General features: G+C 37.3%; 1 protein-coding gene across 5 annotated transcripts in view; it reads left to right on the top strand.

Moving 5' to 3' along the window:
* The window catches only part of AFTPH (aftiphilin), a 67837-nt gene that overhangs the window by 8925 nt on the left and 35962 nt on the right, over positions 1 to 22950 (top strand). For 3 of the 5 annotated variants that reach the window (XR_011503995.1, XM_070512031.1, XM_014836788.3), the window contains exon 2: positions 18949 to 20906. Coding sequence is in view for 4 of the 5 variants with exons in the window: in XM_070512031.1 (XP_070368132.1) it covers positions 18981 to 20906 (1926 nt within the window). In the remaining variant the exon portion in view is untranslated. Of the gene's footprint in view, positions 1 to 4084; positions 4211 to 18948; positions 20907 to 22950 lie in introns of all 5 variants that reach the window. The other 2 variants (XM_070512032.1, XM_044772564.2) reach the window with 1 other exon arrangement.

The raw sequence follows: 22950 nt of genomic DNA, 5'->3' as shown, positions 1-22950 counted from the left end.
ATTTCAGACTCATTCCCCTATATTGTAATGAGCCAGCAGATGATAGCTTTCTGTCGTCTTAGGTTTCAGAAGTTTACTTGAAACATACTGCAAGTGTTACACCTAAATAAAAAGTGCAGATTTTTAATCAGATTACCAGTGGCTTGGAATCCTGGAAGTGGAGGAAAGTTTCTGTTGTTGCTGCTGTTCACATATTCATTTCTTAATGTTCAAGTACAAGTGAAACTGATTAATTTTTTAAATGTTTTGTTTTTTCCAAGAATTCCATAACATTTAAATTATATACATAATTATATCTGTTTCAAGGATTGTTGCAGTACTTCAAATCTGATCCTTTAAGGAAAACTTCCAAATTTCATTTTTGAGGGAAGTAGTGAAGATTTAATGTTGTGAACTCCTCGTTTTTGAAATCTTAAGAGCGTTAAATTTCTTAGTGATATTCTCAGGTAGATGTGTATGACAGAACTTTAAGGAAATTGTACAATCAAAGCACTGCAAGTTAGGGAAAACTTTTTATAAGAAAAAGTACTATTTCATTGATTTACATGTATTAATGAGTTGAGCAATGACGTTTAGAGACATTTATGTCATCCCCAGACTTATAAAGTCCAGTAATATCCTTATCCTCTGGAAGCTTAACGCAGTGGTTCTCAGCCTTCACTAACCATCAGAATCATCTTTGAGACTTTTTTTAGAATGCAGATATTCAGGTCTGCCTATTCTATTTAAAAAAAAACTTAATACAAAGCTAAAACAGAGAAGCATTGGTTTATAGTCTACTAGGGGAGAAAAACATGGAAACAAAGTTGATTAACTTTGTTAAACGTAATACAAGAGGTAGATATAAAGGAGGAGGATTAATTCAGACAGGCAGCCTGACATAATGAAAAGAACACTGGCTTTAATGTTAGAGCCCTACTTTCCATACTTACTTTTTGTGGGACCTTGAACGGATTATTTGACCTCTCTGAGCCTGTTCCTTCATCTATAAAATAGATGGTTGAATTTTTTTTTTAGAGATTGGCACCTGAGCTAACAACTTCCCAATCTTCCTTTTTTAAAAATTTATTTTCATTTTTATTCTTCTCCCCAAAGCCCCCCAGTACAGAGTTGTATATTCTAGTTGTGAGTGCCTCTGGTTGTGCTGTGTGGGACGCCACCCAAGCGTGGCTGGACGAGCAGTGCCATGTCCACGCCCAGGATCCGAACCGGCGAAACCCTGGGCCACTGAAGTGGAGCACATGAACTTAACCACTCGGCCACAGGGCCGGCCCCTAGATTGTTGAATTTAAATTGAATAGTTTATGAATAAATACCAGGCACAGTACCTGTCACGTAATAACTTGATAAATATTGGTGATCTCACTTCACAGAAAATTTCATGCCTGAGTAGAGTTTTGAGGGCTTAGTAAAAATGGATTCTCTGGACAGATAAGAATAGGAAATCAGAAGTGGCATATGTGTCAACCTAGAGATAACATGGTGCCAGTGGAAACTGGGGGTAGTTTTGTCTGGCTGGAGCAGAGGGAGTATCTTGGCCATGTTGGCAAGATAAGGAATTTCAAGTGGACTTCAGTAATCCCAGCCAAAAGTAATGAGGCCCTGAAATAAGGTATTAGTCATGGGATGTTAAATGTAGTAAGAGATGTTAAGGATTTAATTTATGGGAGCGGGATGGCAAAGTGGGAGCAATCAGGGGTAACACTCAGATTTCTGGACTTAGGATTCAGAATATTGTATAGGAATAAGTTTGTTCTTTGAGTAGAGGTTGACTTCAGTTTTGAAATTGGAGAATCTGAGATGTCTTTGGGACATCCAGATAGAGATATTTAAAAAGACATTTTTTGGGTAGGTAGGTCTGGAGTTTGGGCAGCCTGCAAATAGATAGAGGTTTGGGCATTATGAACATATGAAAACAAAAGGTGGATGAGATCTCTCAGGGATAGAAATAGTAGCTATAGGGAGGCCAAGGCCTGGGAACGGTGACATTTACGAGGCGAGCCAAAGAAGCAGATCCATTGAAGGAAGGTAAAGAAAGGATGTGATAGGTAGGAGGAGAATCTGGAGAGAATGCCTCTCGGAAATGATTTTTCACTTAAAAATGTGTTTTAGACATCTTTCCCTATTAGTAATATAGCTTTATCTTTTTTTTTAACTGGCTACACTTTTTATTTACCCTATTGCTTATTGACAGATATTTAAGTTGTTTTCAGTTGCTTTTTTTAAAACAATGTAGGAATTAACATTTTTGTGGAAATATCTTTGCATATTTACATGAATGCATCTTTAGGATACATTCCTATAGATTAAATTGCTTAATCAAAAAGTGCATTAGGGGCCAGCCCAGTGGTGCAGTGGATAAGTGTGCATGTTCCGCTTCTCTGTGGCCCAGGGTTCACCGGATCAGATCTTGGATGCAGACATGGCACTGCTTCACACGCCCTGCTGTGGTAGGCGTCCCACATATAAAGTAGAGGAAGATGGGCACGGATGCTAGCTCAGGACCAGGCTTCCTCAGCAAAAAGAGGAGGGCTGGCTGGAGTTAGCTCAGGGCTAATCTTCCTCAAAAAAAAAAAAAAAAGAAAGTGCATTGAAATTTTTGAACTATTAGTAAATTGCCTGAAGTATGTGAACCAGTATATACTCCCACCAGTAGTATCTTTAATTTTATCCTTAAAGTGGTTTGCTTCCTAAATTGAGGGTAGTATGAATTTGAAAAATAAGTAGTATTTTTTATTACTTTTATGCAAAATTCTATAAAGAGAAGAGGAACTTGCATTTATCAGATTACTTGGTTCATTCAAACAGTGTAATTTAAGAATGCATTTTGTCCTTGCAAGCACCAGATCAAGGAGGAGTTCTTTCTTTGTTTTAAAAGCAGCTCTGAGGGCCTGGCCCCATGGTCGAGTGGTTAAGTTCGCGTGCTCCGTTTGGGTGGCCCAGGGTTTCAAGGGTTCAAAGCCTGGGCGTGGACATGGCACCACTCATCAGGCCATGCTGAGGCAGCCTTCCACATGTCACAACTAGAAGGCCCCACAACTGAAGTATGCAACTATGTACTGGGGGGATGTGGGGAGAAAAAGCAGGAAAAAAAAAAGAATATTGGCAATAGTTGTTAGCTCAGGTGCCAATCTAAAAAAATAAATAAATAAATAAATAAAAGAAACTCTGTTCCCTCCTCTTATATGCTGGAACCAATAAATTGGATTTACAGGAAGTGGATCAGAAGGAAAGAGAATGATAGTATTATTGTGAGGTGGATTAAACCTTGAACAAAATGGATGCATGCAAACAATTTTTGTTATTATTGTAGACGTACTGACATTACCAACACAAATTCTGTGCTAAGATTTTGTACAGAAATATTTTGAATTTTTTTTTTTTTTGCTTCTTGTAGCAAACTTGAAGCAATGGCTCCAAGACTGTAAAATGAGTTATTCTTGTAAAACTGATCATAGGAGCATCAATGTCTTCGAAAATACCCAGAGTAGAAATACTGCAGAAGTTTTAACTTGCTTTAAATTGCACTGCTTACATAACTTAAAGGTAAAAAATGCGGACAAATTTCAAGCTTGTTTTTTGTTGTGTTTTAATTACCTGACGTTCTTCACCACACCTGTATGGAAGGACCCACTGTCTTTGCCTAACCTCAGTGATACTAATAGTCTTTGGGGAGAAATTGACTGTTAGTTTGGGTCATTTTCTCTAAAATCTTCAGGGTCCCTTTTGTCAGACTTTTCTTTATTTTGGGTTATGACCTCTTTCTGATTTGTAAATTTAGGTTCGTAAAATCAATTTAGGGGGTCATGCCCACCTAGTAAGAAAAAATGAAATAGAACTAAACATATCAAGAGTGCACAGAGAGTAAAGGTAAGTACGGTTTGGTGAAAACTTTTTTTTAATATGTGTGTGTATACATTGGGTCATCGTGCAAAATGTATTTCTTCTGTGGGTTATGGGGGAAAAAAGTTTGAAGAATTCCACTTTATATGACAGGCTAATTCTCAAATCATTTCTAACCAAAGGTATAATGGTACATTGCAAATAATAAATGTTAACTATTATTTTTCTTTTTACCCTTTAGTCTTTCTACCTCTCAGGAGAAAGTAAAACTTTAAACCAAGCAACAACACCATTAAAAGGTCAACTGGCTACAAATCTGTTTGCCATGGGCATTCCTTCCATAGTTTCCATGAAGTTGTCAATTCAGGTATACCCACTTGTGGCATTACCTGCATATACCACATGCACTCATGAGCACCATTTTGGAATGTGTTTATATTTGATTTTTCAGATATGCAAAGCTTTTGTTTTATGATAGTTCACCCCAAGAATGTCATTATATGTTATTACCTGTGCATGATTTCTGACTATTTTTAAGCCTTATTCATTGTCTGGTTTCCTTCTGTTGCCTCACGTGTCTCTAGGTCTCCCTTGTTTCAGCTGATGGGTGGTCAGAGAACAAATCAAAGTAAAACTAATAGCACTTGGCAGAGACATAATTTGTGAGGTAAATCTGCTGTTACATAGGTCATATTTTGAGGCCAGATTTGTGAGTTATAGATTATCTAGGACATTTTCTGCTTCCTTTTTCATTAGCTCAGATAATTGAATTTTAGCTGCATTTGGTTGCAGTTTTATAACTTTTCCTAAATGCTTTTTTCTCTAAAAGATGAGTTGCTCTCATGGAGGGCATTTATAATATAGTGAGTGGCACTGTCAGAGGAAGGGCAGCTGCCAAGGGCCTGCCCAGGTGTACATATTTTAACTAGAGACTAGAGTGCTGTCTTTAGTTTTGACAGTCTACAAAGTATTTTTTTTTTTTCCAGGACACCTCAGGCTCTTTAGGTTTAACTCATCAGTCTTGACTGAAATGCTAATTTAAAACTTTATAGCAAGAGGGGGCTGGCCCGGTGTCGCAGCAGTTAAGTTCACACGTTCCGCTTCAGCGGCCTGGGGTTCACCAGTTCGGATCCCGGGTGCGCACGTGGCACCACTTGGCAAAAGTGGTAGGCGTCCCATGTATAAAGTAGAGGAAGATGGGCATGGATGTTAGCTCAGGGCCAGGCTTCCTCAGCAAAAAGAGAAAGATTGGCAGTAGTTAGCTCAGGACTAATCTTCCTCAAAAAAAACTTTATAGCAAGAAATTTCTTTCAGAGCATGTCAGCTGAATGCAAAATCTGTGGAAAAATTTACATGAAGTACTAAAGAAAGTTGCTGGGAGCAGAGAGCGAGGGTGAGGGAAATTAGTTGGACTATCCAGAGGAGCATCACACTCTGAGACACCAGCTGACACCTCCACTTAAGCTGAGAAACTGCCTCATATCGAAGCAGATATTCATCTCAGCTGGTCTGTTAAAACACACGAGCAAATTTCTGTCCTGTAGCTGTTTTTTCTCCTAGCTTGCATGTAAGTACTACTCCTCTCAATATTCTTTCTTCAAACAGATTGCAGCACAAACGATCGGATTTGTTTTCTTTCATGTGTCACATTTCAGGCCAGCCTCTCTCCGATCACACTTACTTACCTTGATTGAACTTAGATTTTCCTGACTTGTTTGGTGGAGCACTAGGAGACCAGAGCTAGGATTATAGAAACCTAGTCGAGGGGTGGAGAAGGAGGCAGTGCAAGATTGGTCAGTGGAATAAATGCCCCAGCAAGAACAATAATGATGTATTCAGTTCCTGCTGTGAGCCCGGCCCTGAGGATGTAGTGGTCAACAACAGAGGCCTATGCATGCACAACATTTCCAGTCTTTTGAGCTCAAGTAAAGTGACTGGCAAGAGCAGTTTCAGTGGAGTGGCAGGAGGGAAGCCACATTGTGCTGGGTGGAGGAATGAGTGGGAAGTTAGGAGGTAGAGACAGTGAATAGACAGGGCCCTTTCAGAAAGCTTGGTAGTGAGGAGCAGAGAGAGCCAGCGGGGCATGGAGGGGAGGGGTCTGTTTGCTCTGATTTGTTTGAGGATGGAAGCGTCCTGAACATTTCCAGGCTGATGAGAAAGCATCAGTTAGTAATGGAGAAATTCAGAGAGCCCCCTGAGCAAGCAACTGAGAAAGAAAACAGAAAGGGTTATCTATAGACGATATTGTGGATGTAAGCAAGATTTTAGTGAAGGGACAGGAAATTAAAATATAGTTCCTACTTTTTGATTCTGTTTTCATTGTAAGGTTTCAGGGAAATTAGGGTGGCTAATTTGTTCAGCAGCTATATAATATGAGCCGAGAATACTAGGGGGAAAAAACTGTTTTCCAAGGGCTAATGCATCTATCCTCATTGCTGATTTGGTTTTGTTGCCTTTGTTATCAACAGTTATCCAATGTCATTTATTCAATTTCAAGTCAAAGTACCTTTTGGGAATAATAGGTAGTGAACTCTCACATGTGGTCAGTTGATATGACGAGTAAAAGGTAAAACAGTTTCTAATGTTTTTATTTATCTTATTTGATTTTTACTTTGAAACTATACAAACATAAGTAAAATGCCTTATGGATTTGCATAGAAGGTTAAAATATACAGTAAAAGAAAAGCTGTTAGGAATTTTTGAAAACTAGCGTCTAGAAAATGATAACTCTTATTGCTGGTTTAGCAACGTGCATTGAAGAGTATGAATGTGTGTTACTGCTCCTGTTGTCCTTTACATTATGTATATGATATTTGTACTTTTGTGAATCATCCTAATTGACATCAAAACCAAGAAGACAGAAAATGTGTCACTTTTGGCAGTCTGGTCTTTCGAGGCTGATCAATTTAGGTATAAAGATATTTTGCTGCTTATTTTCATTGTTTACTGCATTTTTACCACCACATACATTAATATTGAAACAAGAGATTCACTTCTTGGTATTTTTGTTGGTTATGCTTTCTTCATCTTAGCTTGTAAGCATCTTTGTTTCTCCTTCCGAATTATTGTGGAAGTTTGAGAAACATTTTTCTGAATAACTCAGAAACCTTTTAGGGAAGATTCTTGTAATTCTAATATTTACTGTCAATTGTTTCTGCAATAAGAAACTTTTCAAATATTTTATTAGCTTGTAACTCATTTACCACCTACTAGTTTTACTACCATGAGGGATTATTTAATCTCTTAAAGTTTTTATTTCTTAGCTGTAAAATGAAGATAATAATTCCTACCTCATAGCATAGTGTGAGGACTAAATGAGATAGTTCGTGAATGCTTTTCATGTAGTATCGACACATAGTAAGCACTGAATAAATATTAACTTGATATTGCTGTAAGCAGAGAACGAAAGCACATAGAATATACTATCCATTTAACAAATGTCTTAAATAATACTGCATATTATTATGCAGTTGAAGACATATTGATACAGTTGATGTCTATGATGTCTTGGGTTTTTGTTTTTAAATTGGCAAGTTTGAAGGAATTATGAGATCTCTTAAAAATATTCAGCTTTAGGATTGTGGAAGTTTGATTAAGTAGCCTTAAAGTTTGCAGCCTCTTGAAGGGAGGATGATAGTCCTAAAAATAAACAACAAAGCCTTTCTCAATTCTTTACTTAAAAACGTCTATTTTTAGAGGGTCTCCCTGTTTTGTTAGCTGCCTTTGAGCTAATATGCTGAGGACAAAACACTCAAAAGGAAAAAATGAAAATTATCATTTTTGTAGATTTTAAATTTTAGAGGCATGAAAACTTTTGTGACATTGTGGTCCAGTCATCTCTAGATGTGTTGAAAACCAGAAAGTTAGCTAAAATCCAAACCTTTATATAGCTCAAAAGAAGGGCTTTTTCTTCTCTTTCTTTATGACAAGATGACTATCAAACAGGAACGTAGGCTGGGCAGATTCATTGACAGTACATTTCAATAGTATCTTAAAACTCCCATGAGGATCTTACAGTATAGGTTTCAATAATTTGAACTACTGTAATAGGCAACATTTGTAATGCAAATTGATGTTTTTAATTGCTTATGTAACATTTTCATTGATTTTTCTAAAGAAAATGCAAATTTTTTTTCACTCAAATGATTTAACAAGTGACTAATTATAAACCTCAGACATATTGTGGTAAAAAGGTAGTGAATTTTTTGGGTGTGATCCGTTAAATAAACCTTGCTGGTGTAGTTTGTACTATTTAAGTCAGTGGCATAACTTCAGATACAGTCGTTTATCTTTCTTTTCCCTCTTCTTCCCACACCATCCTTTCTGCTTGTGTTCTCCTTCACTCCCCTGCACTCCCAGTCCCTATAAAAATAAGTTAGGGGTGAAGGGTCCTCAGTAAAGCTGGATTGTAATTTTGGTGTGCTTATCTGGCCTTCAAAGTTGATGCACTCATTGATGCAGCTGGGCTGGTGCCCTGGGAAAGCTGGGAGTTTCTCTCTGTTGAGTTTTTCGCTTGTCTGGAAGGAACTCTCAATGTTTGATTCCAGGAGATTGCTAGAGGGCCTCTTAGAGATCCCACCACTACCACCAGATGTGAGCTCAAAGACTTTTAGGGTAGTTAATACTTTGTGTGGATGATGGAGAGTAGAGTGATGGTCAAGGATTAACTCTCTCTTAGAGGAATATATAGAATCCTTTCCATCCCAACCAGGCACCTTCTTAGAATTCTTTATTCTTGTGGTCTTTCCTCTAACTATAGTATCTATAGTCAGTTTACTTCACGGTACTGGTAAGAGCTTCTGGGGTGCATTGTCCTTTTCCTCTTCATAACCTCCATCTTTTAACAGACTGGTCCCTTGAATTGGTTCAGAGGTTATGGTCTTTGTCCTTCAACCTTGGGTATTATATTGTATTTTCTAGGATTGGTTATAGAAATTAGCAATAAAGTCAACCTTGTGTATCTTTAGTGTGGTTGGTAATAGTTTTCTTTCTTTAGTTTTTTTTTTTTTTTTTTTGATGAGGAAGATTTGCCCTGAGCTAACCTCTGTTGCCAATCTTCCTCTTTATTTGCTTGAGGAAGATTAGCCCTGAGCTAACATCTGTGCCAGTCTTCCTGTGTTTTGCATGTGGGATACCTCCACAGCATGCCTGCTGAGTGGAATAGGTCTGCATCTGGGATCCAAACCTGCAAACCCAGGCCGCTGAAGCAGAGCACACGGAACCTTAACCACTCAGCCATGGGGCCGGCCCTGGTAGTATTTTTCTTAAATGACCTATTCTTTCAGTGACCTTTTAAAGTATTTGTAGAGTCATGTGAATGTTTGTGCCAACTAAGCAAACATTGACTTAGATTTTTGTTAAGGGGAGATTATTTGAGGTACAGACTTCGTGAAAGTTAAAATGTGATGATGGTTGATAACTTACTGAGTACACAGAATGTGCCAGGTACTGAAGGTCTGTTATCTATAGTCCTCACAACAGCATTGAAAGGTAGGGACTGCTAGTCCCTTTTTATAGATAGGAAACTGAAACTCAGAGAGGGCAAACTCACATAGTAAGTGGGGAAACTGGAATCTGAACCTAGGATCTATCTGACCTCAAGTCAAAGATCTTTCCCCCATACCATGCTACGTCTTGAGACATTCATATATTGTCTTAAATCCCAGAATAAGGCAAGGGATGAATAAGCAAAACTTTTTTTAATAAAATAGTATATTTATAACTATGGTCATGTGTTCATTCACTTGTAATGTAATTGCTGTTAATCTAAATATATTGATTTTATGAGAAACATTTTTTGTTCTTTATTGATGTATAGCATTCATAGAGCAAAGCTCAAAAATCTTAAGTATATGACAGGATGAATCTTTACAAATGTTATTTGCCCTTCTAACCACTCCCCAGATCAAGAGATAGTTGACACTTAGCATCCAGCAGGCTCTTTTATGCCCCCTTCCAGTCAATACTCTACCCTGTAGGTAACCACTATTCTCAATTACCACCATGGATTAGTTTTGCCTGTTTTGAACCTCACAGAAATGGAGTCGTATAATATGTATTTTGGGTGTGTTTATCTTTCTTTCACACATTATGTAGTAATAGTCATCCATGTTGTTGCTTGTCATAATAATTCATTTCATTACCATGTGTCCCATAGTGTGTATATACCACGATTTATTTTAACCATTTTCCTGTTGGTAGACATTTGGGTTATATTCAGTTAAGAATGAAGTTGTTATGAACAGTCTTGTATATGTCTTTCAGTGAACAGTCCTGTACATATCTTCATATCTTTTTAGTGCATAAAATGTACTCACTTTTGTGGGCTATATACCTGATACAGCTTTAGTAGCTACTGCCTAACAATTCTCTAAATGGGTATACCACTTTACTCTCCCACCATTAAAGTATGAGAATCCTAGTTGTTCCACATCTTTGCTGTCAGTAGGTATGGTTAAAATTGTTTTAATTTTAGCCATTCTGGCGGGTGTGTCTTATTGTGGTTTTAATGTACATTTCCCTGATGACTTTTCGTATACTTATTGGCCATTTGGGTATCCTCTTTTGTGAAATATCTGTTCACATATTTTGGCCATTTTTCTGTTGGGTTGACTCATAGCTTTGTAGGAATTCTTTACATATTCTGGATATGAGTTCTTTGACAATTACATGTATTGCAAATATCTTTTCCCAGGCAATGGCTTGCCTTTTCACTCTCTTAATGTTCTTTTGAGGAACAGAAGTTTTTAATCTTAATGAAGTCCAATTTATCAATTTTTTCTTTTATGATTACTGCTTTCTGTGTCTTATTTAAAACATTTTGCCTTTCCTAAAGTCTTGAAAATAATCTCTTACGTTATCTTCTAGAAGGTTAGTTGTTTTACTTTTCACATTTAGGTCTACAATCTATCTGCAGTTGATTTTGTCTAAGATATTAGGTAGAATCAAAGACTTTTCCCCATGTGGATATCCAGTTGACCTAGCACCATTTGTTGAAAAGACTGTCCTTTCCCCACCACACTGCAGTGGTATCTTTATCACATGACCATGTAGCTTTAAACCAGCTTTAATATCTTATAGTTTAAGTCCTCAAACTTTGTTCTTCTTGAGAAACTGTTTTTAAATGGCCAGATAGTTGGGCCCATTCCTCTTTTCATTCTTCTGCCTTCCCAGACCTACCTTGCCACTTGGCCCGAAAGCTTTCAACTACAGACTTATCTCTTCTTTTTCATGACCATTTCAGACTTGAGGCTAGAACTCCTTAAGCAAGTGTAGTTCCTGTTCTTGTGAGAGATTAATACTGGATCACTTTCACCCTTCATATGCTCTGTCACCCTGGCTGCTGATCTGGCACAGGGCTCAGAGTTCCACGGCTGATTGCTGCAGGACTTGTGGATTGTTACCCTAACCCCTCTGTATTGGACCTCTTATACCAGAATTTCCAAACCAAAGACCCTTTTATTTTCATGGTTAGTAGCCCTGAAGGTCTTCTTTGGCTTGATATTTAATTGCTGTTATTCACCTGATTGTCCCCTAGTCTTTCTGTAAGGATATGATTTCCCATGGACAAATCTACAAAGTACAGGAGGTCCCCTGAAATTCTCTATCTCCATGCTCTCACTATCTGTAGCATACCCGATTTACTGCTCAACCATGAGAGCCTCATGTCTACTGTTTGTAAATACTATGGCTTGAATCTTTCCTAGGTACCCACATTACTTGTTTACTCCCCTCTAACAGGTCTTAGAATAAGCAGACATAAAAATGGCAAGGTGAACACACCCCCTTCCCCGCAGACACCACACACAAACACACACACAGACACGCACACACGAGTGCTTGTTTAGGTTATAAAGAAATTGGACAAGTCATTTCAGACTCCTTGTGGTGTGGAGTAAATAGTCCATTAAGAAGATGAAAAAACATTTATTGAGGTTGCTTTGTGCCAGGCACAGTATTAAAGTAGCTCATCTATCCCTTTTCTTTTTTCCTGTGAAGAAGGAATAGCTATTTAAAGTCCATATTTTCTATGTAAAAAAAAAAAAAAGGTGGATTTGTCTAAGTCAAACTTAATACAGTCATTTGTTGCTTAACAACAGGGATACATTCTGAGAAATGTGTTGGTAGGCGATTTTGTCATTGTACAAACATCATAGAGTGTAGCTACACAAACCCAGATAGTATAACCTACCAGAAACCTAGGCTATGTGGTACTGATGTTATGGGACCACCATCATACATGTGGTCCTTTGTTGACCAAAACCTCATTATATGGCACATGACTGTATATAAATTCTTTATACAAATTATACTTCAGTTAAAAATTAACAAATAATACTTCAATTAACAAATTTTATTGAGTTGGCCTGGACACAGAAAAATTTTCTGGAAAGTCTCAGGTCTCTTCCACAGTGGCTGGTTGGCATTCTTGGCTGAAACTTGGGAGCAGTGGCACTCTCTTGAGTTTCTGAAGGGTGAGTTGGGCCGGAGCCCAGACCTGCTGGAGGGGAATGTGCAACCCAAGTTCTTCCCATGAGTAGATGACACAGTTTTGAGAAATATGGAAATGTTCATAGTCTAGGAGGCTGATAGAGTCTATTGCACCTAGCAGGAAAAAGAGAGAGAGTACCTTACCAAGGTGTGACAGGAAGAAAAACTACTTACTGTGTTGTTGGTTTGGTTAAAAATTTCCCGATTCAGGTCTTCGTATTTGCCTTAACATCTGAGTTTGAAATGGGCCTTGAACCAGTAAAATATTTCATTTTTCAAACAATGAAAAGTTTTAGAAAAAGCATTAGGTTAACCATGAACGATTCTACTAAACCAAAAATCACAGATGGTTCTTTAAAAATAAAGTGTTATGGAAATGTAAAATGGTACAGCACTCTGGAAAATAGTTTGGCAGTTTTTTACAAAACATGCACTTGCCATAAGACCCAGTAATCACACTCTTGGGCTTTTATCCCAGAGGGATGAGAACTTAGGTCTGCACAAAAACCTGTACGTAAATGTTCTTAGTATCTTATTATATACACACTATTGAAATATACTATTAGTATATATATTATTAATGTAGCATATACTATTGATGATAATGTAGAAAATAATCCGTATCTCCTTCAGTTGGTGAATTGTTGAACAAACTGTTATATCTGTACAGTGGAATACTACTCAGCAATAAAAATGATTGACCTATAAGAAAGCAGGAAAATAAAAAAGGGGGCCGGCTCCGTGGCCGAGTGGTTAAGTTCGCGCCCTCCGCTGCTGCGGCCCAGGGTTCAGATCCTGGGTGCGGACATGGCACCACTCGTCAGGCTACGTTGAGACTGCGTCCCGCATCCCACAACTAGAAGGACCTGCAACTAAGATATACGACTATTTACAGGGGGGTTTGGGAAGATAAAACAGAAAAAAAAAAAAAAGAAGAAGATTGGGAACAGTTGTTAGCTCAGGTGCCAGTCTTTAAAAAAAAAAAAATGATTGACCTATTGGTACATGCAGTAACCAGGATGGACGTTAAGGACATTATGCTGAGTGAAAGAAAGTCAACCTCAAAAAATTACATCCTGTATGATTTCATTTACATAAAGCTCTTGAAATGACAAAACTATGGAGATAGAGAACAGATTAGTGGTTGCCCAGGGGCAGGGCTAGGGTGGGCGAGTGGGGGCAGTTCTGTGTCTTGATAGGGGTAGTAGTTACACAGATCTGTACATGGGATAAAATTGAACAGAACTATACACAAGCACAAATGAATGCAAGTTTGGGTTTTTTTAAGTGGTGAAAACTGAATAAAGTCTGTAGTCTAATTAATAGTAATATACCAACAAGGTTATTTCCAGTTTTGCTATTGTACTAGAGCTGTATAAGATGTCCCCATTAGGGAGAGCTGGGTGAAGAGTGCACAGGACTCTACTATTTTTGCAACTTTCTGTTAAGTCTATTGTTATTTCAAAATAAAAAGGTAAAACAGTTGGGTATGTTGTATACCCCTGTTCATAGCAGCATTATTCACAATAACCAAAAAGTGGAAGCAACCCAACTGTCCATCGACAGACAATAGTATAGACTTGCAATGGAATAATATTCAGCCTCAAAAAGGATCAAATTCTAACACATGCTACAACATGTATGAACCTTGAGGACATTATGCTAAGTGAAATAAGCCAGTCACAAGAGGATAGCCACTATGATTCTGCTTATATGAGGTACCTAGAGTAGTGAGATTTATAGAGACAGAAAGTAGAAGGGTGCTTGCAGCAGCTGAGGGAGAAGGGAAATGGGAAGTTATTGTTTAATGGGTACAGAAGATATTCTGATATTTTGGAAGATAAAAAACGTTCTAAAGATGAATGGTGGTGATGGTTGCACAACAGTGTGAATATCCTGAATGCCACTGCACTGTACACTTAAAAATGGTTAAAATGGTAAATTTTATGTTATATATATTTTGCCACAATTTAAAACAGGCATTATTATTATATAAGTAGCAGATGTTAATTATTAAACATACGTATTTAATTGCAAACGTAAATCTCCTTGAATGCTTTTAATTTTTCCACTTTTCATTTTGAAAAGATCACAAACTTATAAAAAGTTGCAAGTTCAGTACAAATAAGTTTTTTTTTTGTTTTTTGTTTTTTGGGTTTTTTTATTTTTTTTTTAAAGGTTTTATTTTTTTCCTTTTTCTCCCCAACGCCCCCCGGTACATAGTTGTGTATTCTTCGTTGTGGGTTCTTCTAGTTGTGGCATGTGGGACGCTGCCTCAGCGTGGTCTGATGAGCAGTGCCGTGTCCGCGCCCAGGATTCGAACCAACAAAACACTGGGCCGCCTGCAGCGGAGCGCGCGAACTTAACCACTCGGCCACGGGGCCAGCCCCACAAATAAGTTTTTTTCTGGAACAATTTGAGACTTTTACCAAGCTGATGTCCCATCTCTTCCAAAGATTTCACTGTGTATTTCCTACAACCCAAGGACATTCTCTTACATAACCACAGTACTACCCTCAAAATCAAGAAATTAGCATCAACACCTTGCTGCTGTCTGATCCCTGCACTCTATTCAGGTTTCACAGTTGTCTCAATAATGACTTTTATGGAAAGGGGAGCCAGGTGAGAATCAAGTCTTGCATTTACTTGTCATATCTCTTCAGTCATCTTTAATCTGGAACAGTTCTTGAATTTCTCTTTAACTTTCATGACGTTGATATTTTTGAAGATTACAGGCCTGTTGTTTTGTGACTGTCTCTCAGTGTGAGTTTGTCTGAAGTTTCCTCATGAATCAATTCAGCTTATGTATTTTGGCAGGAATATTCCAGAAGTGATCCCATGTTCTTCTCATTGCATCTTGTCAGGTGATGCATGATTTCTATATTCCTATTACTAATGATGTTCACTTTGGTCACTTGATTAAATGTTAGGCTTTGGCACTGTAAAGTTACACTTTTTCTCTTTGTGGTTAATAAGTATGCTGGGCCAGCCCTGTGGTGCAGTAATTAAGTTCGCACGCTCTGTCTCGGCAGCCCGGGTTCACAGGTTCAGATCCTGGGCACGGACCTACATACCACTCATCAAGCTATGCTGTGGCAGCATCCCACATACAAAACAGAGAAAGATTGGCACAGATGTTAGTTCAAGGCCAATCTTCTGCACCAAAAAAAGATGATGATGATGATGATAATGCTTTATGTAATTAAGTATGCTGTGGGAAGGTATTTTGAAACTGCAAATGTCTTCTTCCTCATCTAACTTTCAGCTTAGTCACTTACATGTTTATATCTAAGGACTGATAATTTATTATTTTGTTCAGTGTATTATAATCTATTATTATGTTTATTTTGACATTCAAATTGTCCCAAATTTAACCAGGAGCCCCTTCAAGCTGTCTTTTTTGTCTTTTTGACATGTTCCCATCATTATGAGTGCTTTTAAATGGGGGAAAAAAAGGAATCATGATATTATGGGCTACATAGTATGCTGTTTTAAGGATATAGCATAATTTAGTTAAATAATTCCATTAGAGCATTTTCTTTTACTTTTTTTGTACAGTATAGCCAGATTGTCTTCTGGCAGCCTTGTAACAATTTACACACCCACCAGCAGTGTGTGTGTACAAGTATCCTTTTCTCCACACTCTCATTAACAATCAGAGGGTATTTTTAACTTCATAATTACAAGGGAACTGTTAGAGATCAAATTAGCCTGTACAATAAACATTAGAAGGAGTTATCAGGACTCTAGACAAAGGAAGAAAATAGAGTTTATATGTATCTTTTACTAGTTTTTTGCTTTTCTCTTTAAAGCAGCATCGTAAAGAAGGTATCCCAGAACTAAAGCAGTTATTTCCTTCTTTATGATGCTGATTTCGTGAGGAAGACAGTTTAAAGTAGATATATTACAATGTAGTCTTTTACTTTTCTCATGACTTGCTCATTTCTTTGAAATAACTCTCAGTGCTGACCGGTCATTGACCTCAAAGATCCTTTTCAAAATTCTGAAGTCATTCTCTACTAACCAGCTGTGTGACCTTTGGGAAAGTTGATCACCAGTAGGCCTCATGTTCCTCGTTTCCAAATTAAATTAAATGGTTTCTAATGTACCTTCTCCCTAAAACTGGAAGATCTTACTGAATTTTATTCTGAGAGTTGGAAGAAAGTGATTTTTTTATTAAAAATCTGTAAAACTGACTTGCAAAACTGGTTGAATTTTGTAGTAAACATTTCTTCATGTATCTAACTTGGCAACTGAATTGCAGGAAGTATTAATTCATTGTTTATGGGCTGGTTTTATTCTAGCACTTTGGTTGTTAATCCTCCCTTTGCTTTTAATGTTAAATCTGTCTTGTGGCACTTTTGACTGTTTGGTATGGAGGAAGAGAGTAACCCAGACATAGATTCCATTTAAGAATTAGAATGTAAGAAATATTAAGAATATAAGAAGAGAAGATATCATAAACTAATGAGTGTGAGAAGGATTATTCAATAAATGGGATTATGATAATTGCTTGGCTATTTAGGAAAAAAAATCACTTAGACCCTTGCTTTAGATCATACACCAAAATAAGTTCTAGACATACTAAAAATTAAATGTAAAAAACCCCACTAAAAGTAGAAGAAAATAAAAGTGAATATTTATTAAATCCTAAGCTTATATGATAGTTAATATATACTATAAAGTTAATACAATATACATTATAGAGTTAATATATGTTAATATATAATATAGAGTTAATATGTAATTTATAAAATATATAAATATATCATGTAGAGCTTAATGAAGAAAATTACTAATGAAAAGATCAATTGCTTTGACACCTTAAAAATTAACTTGGGCAAACAGTTTGGCAGTTTCTTATCAAGTTAAACATACACTTACCGTGTGACCCAGGATTCACATTCCTCGGTATTTATCTTAGAGAAATGAAAATTCAAGTTCATGTTACAGTCTGTACACAAATGTTCACAGCAACTATATTTGTAACTGTAAGATACAGGAAACATCCCAAATGTCCTTCAGGGAGCGAATGGAGAAATAAACTGTGGTATATCTATACAGTGGAATACTACTTAGCAATAAAAAGGAATGAACTGTGTATACATGCAACAACATGGATGGATCTCAAGGGCATTAAGCTGAGTGAAAAAAGCTAGCTTCCAAGGGTTACATATTGTATGGTTTCATTTACGTAACACTCACGAAGTAGCAAAATTATAAAGATGGAGAACAGGTAAGTGGCTGTCAAGAGTTAGGGTTTAGGGAAGGATGTGACTATTAAGGAGTTTCTTTATATAGATTAATATTATTGAACTGTTTTTGCAGCAGTTCTTATCCCGATTGTAGTGATGGTTACTCAAATCTAATCTGCACATGTGATAAAATTTCATAGAATTACGTACACGCACGCACACAAAGGAAAAACTGGTGAAATCTAAACTAGGTCTGTAGCTGAGTTAATACTGTTGTACTGACATCAGTTTCCTCGTTTGATCACATACTATCATTATTTACCATATTATTGGAGAAAACTGGGTGGAATATACGTGAGAACTCTGTACTATTTTTGCAAATTCTTATGAGTCCTACATGATTTCAAAATTGAAAGTTATAAAAGACTAAGCTGTGGTACATCCTGACAGTGGAATATTATTCAGTCCTATAAAGAAATGAGCTATCAAGCCATGAAAAGACATGGAGGAACCTTAGACGCGTGTCATACAATATGTGGCCTACATACTGTATTTTCTAACTGTATGACATTCCGTAAAAGGCAAGACTGTGGAGACAGTGAAAGATCAGTGGTTGTCAGGGGCAGGGGAGAGGGAGGGATGAATAGGGGAACACAGGATTTTTAGGACAGTGAAATTATGTGTAACACTATATTGGTGGATACATGTCTTTATATATTTGCCCAGACCCATAGAATGTATACCAAGAGTGAACCCTAATATAAACTGTGGACTAAGTAGTAATGATGTGTTAGTGTAGGTTCATCAGCTGTAACGAATGTACTACTCTGGTGGAGGATGTTCATAATAAAGGGGGCTCTACATGCATGGGGGTAAGGGCATACGGGATATCTCCACACCTTCTGCTGCAATTCTAAAACTGCTCTAAAAAATAAAGTCTACTAAAACAAATTAACTTGGGTCAGAAACAAACATTGAAAAGCAAAGTAAGAAAAATATTTGTAGCAATTATTAAAGATAAAATTTTCATGTCTTTTGTTTGAAAAAAACCCATATAAATCCATAAAGCAAGCCCTGAGTCCCCAATGAACAGGAAAGAGCTTAAGAGAACAAGCAAGTGCTCCAAGAGAGAATTTTGTAGATGGCCTTTTGTAAGTGTTTATTCAAAAATTTCTGGAATCCCCAAATTCAGTAGTGCACTACCAAAACCCTTGGAAGCGTACACTAGAAGAGAGAATTTTTGTTTTTCGCCGTTGTAGTATAGCTGTGTAAAGTAATCTTACCTAAGAGAAAAATTGTTTAAAAGATACAAAAGAGAGCACTGTAAATTTGCATTGTTTTGAGGTAGCTTTGAGAGAATTTTGAAAGACCTTGTTATATGTAATGTCCTCTCCAAAACAAAAATCTTTTTTTTTTTCAGGTGTAAATTAATTATTTGAAAGCAGTTGAACAATGGAGCCAGACATCATTCGAATGTACTCTTCATCCCCACCACCACTAGACAATGGAGCTGAGGATGATGATGACGATGAATTTGGGGAATTTGGTGGGTTTTCAGAAGTTAGCCCTTCTGGTGTAGGGTTTGTTGATTTTGATACACCAGATTATACTCGTCCCAAGGAAGAGTTTGTACCTTCAAACCATTTTATGCCAATTCATGATTTCTCAGAAAAAGTAGATAGCCTTACAAGCTTTAAGTCCATTAAAACTGATAATGGTAAGGACAGCACTGCTGAACTTTCTCCTCCTGTGAAAGGACAGTCTGATGTTTTACTTTCTACCACCAGCAGAGAAATAATTTCATCTAAAACTTTAGATACTTCCACTGAGGGCATAGAAAGTCCAGGAGATTTAAATAAAGTAGAGGAGCAGAGACAGAACATTGGAACACCTGAAAGTTTCTCTCCGGGAGATTTTAGAACTGATAGGAATGTTCATCAAAACAAGCAGTTAGAGAGCTGCAATGGTGAAAAGCCTCCTTGTCTGGAGATTCTAACAAATGGGTTTACAGTATTGGAAACTGTAAATCCTCAGGGAATAGATGATCTGGACACTGTAGCCGATTCAGAAGGACAAAAGCCTCTTAGCACTCATAGTACTGAGTATGATTTAGACTGTGTCCCTAGTCCTGCTGAGGAATTTGCAGATTTTGCCACATTTTCCAAAAAGGAAAGGATACAACTAGAAGAAATTGAATGTGCAGTTTTAAATGACAGAGAAGCACTAACCATTCAGGAAAACAATAAAATTAATAGAGTCAATGAACTGAGTTCTGTAAAAGACTTGTCTTTGAGTAGAAGCTTTGAAGATAAAGGAGACACTGATGGAGAGGATCAGGTTTATGTTTCAGAAATAAGCCTAATGAGTACCAGAGGTTTCAGTACTGAAAAACAAGGCCTTGTAACACTGCAACAGGATGAATTTTTAAATTCAAGTGTTCAGTCAGAGGCTTGGAGTTTGGTAGACTCAGCTGATAATTCAGAGGCCAGGAGAGAACAATGTGAAACTGAGGAAAAACTTGATTTATTTACTTCTAAATGTGCTGACCTATGCATGGATTCTATTAAAACTTCTGATGCTGATGATGAAGTTGGTTCTTCCAAAGAAGAAAGTAGAAAGTTTACTGATTCCCAAAGCCCCAGCATTGATCCTACAGAAGAAAATGTTTTGGATGATTCTATAAGTGTAAAAAATGGTGATAGTAGTAGCGACTTTGTGACTTGCAATGATACTAATGAGGATGATTTTGGTGACTTTGGCACAGCCAGTGGCACAACTCCACCTCTCGTTGCTGGTACTCAAGATTCAATGAGTGATGTCACTTTTGAAGAGTCCTCAGAGCACTTTCCACATTTTAGTGAACCAGGTGATGACTTTGGAGAATTTGGGGATACAAATGCTCTTTCTTGCCAAGAGGAAGTTATATTTACTGAGTCAGACCTAAAACAGACTTCTGATAGTTTATCAGAGGGATGTAAGTTGGCAAGAAAGTCTACTGGGATAGGCATTGAACCTGTTTCAAAACTGAAAATTGGGCAAGAAGGTGAGTTTGGAGATTTTGATTCTGTGCCAAATATTCAAGATGACTGCACTGCTTATCAAGACTCTGATGATTTTGCGGACTTCAGTTCAGCTGGTCCTAGCCAAGTTGTAGATTGGAATGCATTTGAAGATGGACAGAAAGATAGTTCCTCTTGGGCTGCTTTTGGAGACCAGCAGGCTGCCGAATCTCATCATCGAAAGGAAGCCTGGCAGTCACATAGGACAGATGAAAAGATTGATACTCCCGGAACCCCCAAAACCCACAGTGTCTCTTTAGCAACTTCCAAAGGAGCAGTTGCTGGTGGCCATTTACAGGAAACACCCACTTCAGTTCAGGTATTTACTGATTTTCTCTATTTTGTATAACATATTAATTGCTGTGGAGGCTTCTAATTCAGCTTTTCAAAAAATAAATTGGGTCTCTGTTGAAGGAGTCTTTATGATATATGATGCTTGCCTGATTTGTAGATTAATTAAATTTTTCACCACCCTTTGGTAAACTTTAAATAGACAGTTCTATAATAATGCCTGTTAATATTTTTCTTTATGAGCCAACCCTGATGGCCTAGTGGTTAAAGTTTGGCACACTCCACTTCAGTGGCCTGGGTTCAGTTCCCGGGTGCGGAACCATATCACTTGTCTGTCAGTAGCCATTCTGTGGTAGCAACTCACATTAGCAGAACTCAAAGGACTTATAACTAGAATATACAACTATGTACTGGGGCTTTGGGGAGGAAAAATAAAGAGAGAGGAAGATTGGCAAAAGATGTTAGCTCAGGGTGAATCTTTCCCAGAAGAAAAAAAATTATTCTTTTAAAAAACAGATTTTTGTATATTGGGGCCAGCCCGGTGGCACAGCGGTTAGTTCACAGGTTCCACTTCGGTGGCCTGGGATTCACCGGTTCAGATCCCAGGTGTGGACATGGCACCACTTGGCAAGCCATGCTGTGGCAGGCATCTCACATATAAAGTGGAGGAAGATGGGCACTTTCCTCAAAAAGAAAAAAAGATTTTTCTATATCTCAGTGAGTTTCTTTAATATTTACAGAAATTCACAAACTTGGTTTTTTGACGAATATAAATACAACTTATGTAAAAATTCATTAATTAGCTAATTAACTATTCCGGTGAATCCTTCAGTTTTTACCTTTACAGTGATTTTAAAAGAAGGTTACACTGAAATTTAGAAGGCTTTTTTTAAGCTTCAGAAAATTGTGTCTCTTAATTTTGTCTATTGAATACCTAGGAAATTGAAGTATAATTCCCATTGCAGGAGACAGCAGGCAGAATTTGAAACCTCACCCTGTGCTAAAGCCTATACGGCATTGAAGGATAGAAAAAGAATTTGAAAAAAGCAGCTGTGGAGCTCATAATTTAACAGCTACTAAAAGACCTGTGGTGAGGGTATAAGACAGATTAAAGTTTAGACCTAGAACAAGCAACAGCCATAGGTTGACTCATCGTGGCTATATTTATTTGCTTATAATTTCTTGCGAATGTACATTTATGTTTACTGTTCTCAGGGAGTAAGTATGTCAGGGAGAATATTTTTGCCCCCAGCTCCTGTACTTTATCCTTTTCTAGTTCAGACTCTTTCAGAGAAGATTCGTTAAGATTGATTTTGACCTGAAGTCGCCCCTAGAGGTGCAGCTTGATATCCAGGTTGTTCCCAGCCCTGAGTTGTACCCTGTGCTAAATTTAACCTTTCCTCAACCCCAGGGATGTGGAAGAGAGCACTCCCTTGAAAATCATTGCTTTACACTGACAATTGATATATATAACACTTGGTCCACAGGCTTACTTTAAGGGTACCTATAATAAAGTCAGAATCTACAAACTCTGCTTCTCCAGTTATCTTTTGGTCTAAGCAAACCTTTTTCAATTGGAAATACTTCCAAAGTCTGTGTTAATTTAAATGTTTATATATCATGCTTTGATGCCTTTGATACATTAAGATATTGTAGAAATTATCTTATTACCAGTTGGTGTGCCCAGCTAATCACTTTTCACTTGACTATGAGTGTCCGAATAGCTTAATTTACTAATTCAGTTTTTACATGGTTTGGCTAATGTATTATTCCTGTTGAGTAATTTATTATTGAGGGAGAAGCTTGCAATTTTAAACAAGGAGTGTTCTAATTATATAATGCAAAGAGAAGGCTGTTAGTTTTGACCTAATCCTTTCTCTATTTAGTTTCATCTTACTGGAGTATAGGGTGACACCGGTATTGGATGATCTTTAATTTATAGCCTTAGAACTTTTAACATCAATAATGAATTTTTAAATGTATGACCACTTCGAAAAGGAAATTTTTGCATCACACAAGTTGATTGAAGTTACAAATAATTTGATAACTGGATATAGGAGGTAATAAAGTAT

Source organism: Equus asinus, chromosome 6 (assembly GCF_041296235.1).
Source record: "Equus asinus isolate D_3611 breed Donkey chromosome 6, EquAss-T2T_v2, whole genome shotgun sequence".
Lineage (NCBI taxonomy): Eukaryota > Metazoa > Chordata > Mammalia > Perissodactyla > Equidae > Equus > Equus asinus.
The sequence above is the reverse complement of the archived record's forward strand: the minus strand, read 5'-3'. Positions and strand labels throughout refer to the sequence as shown.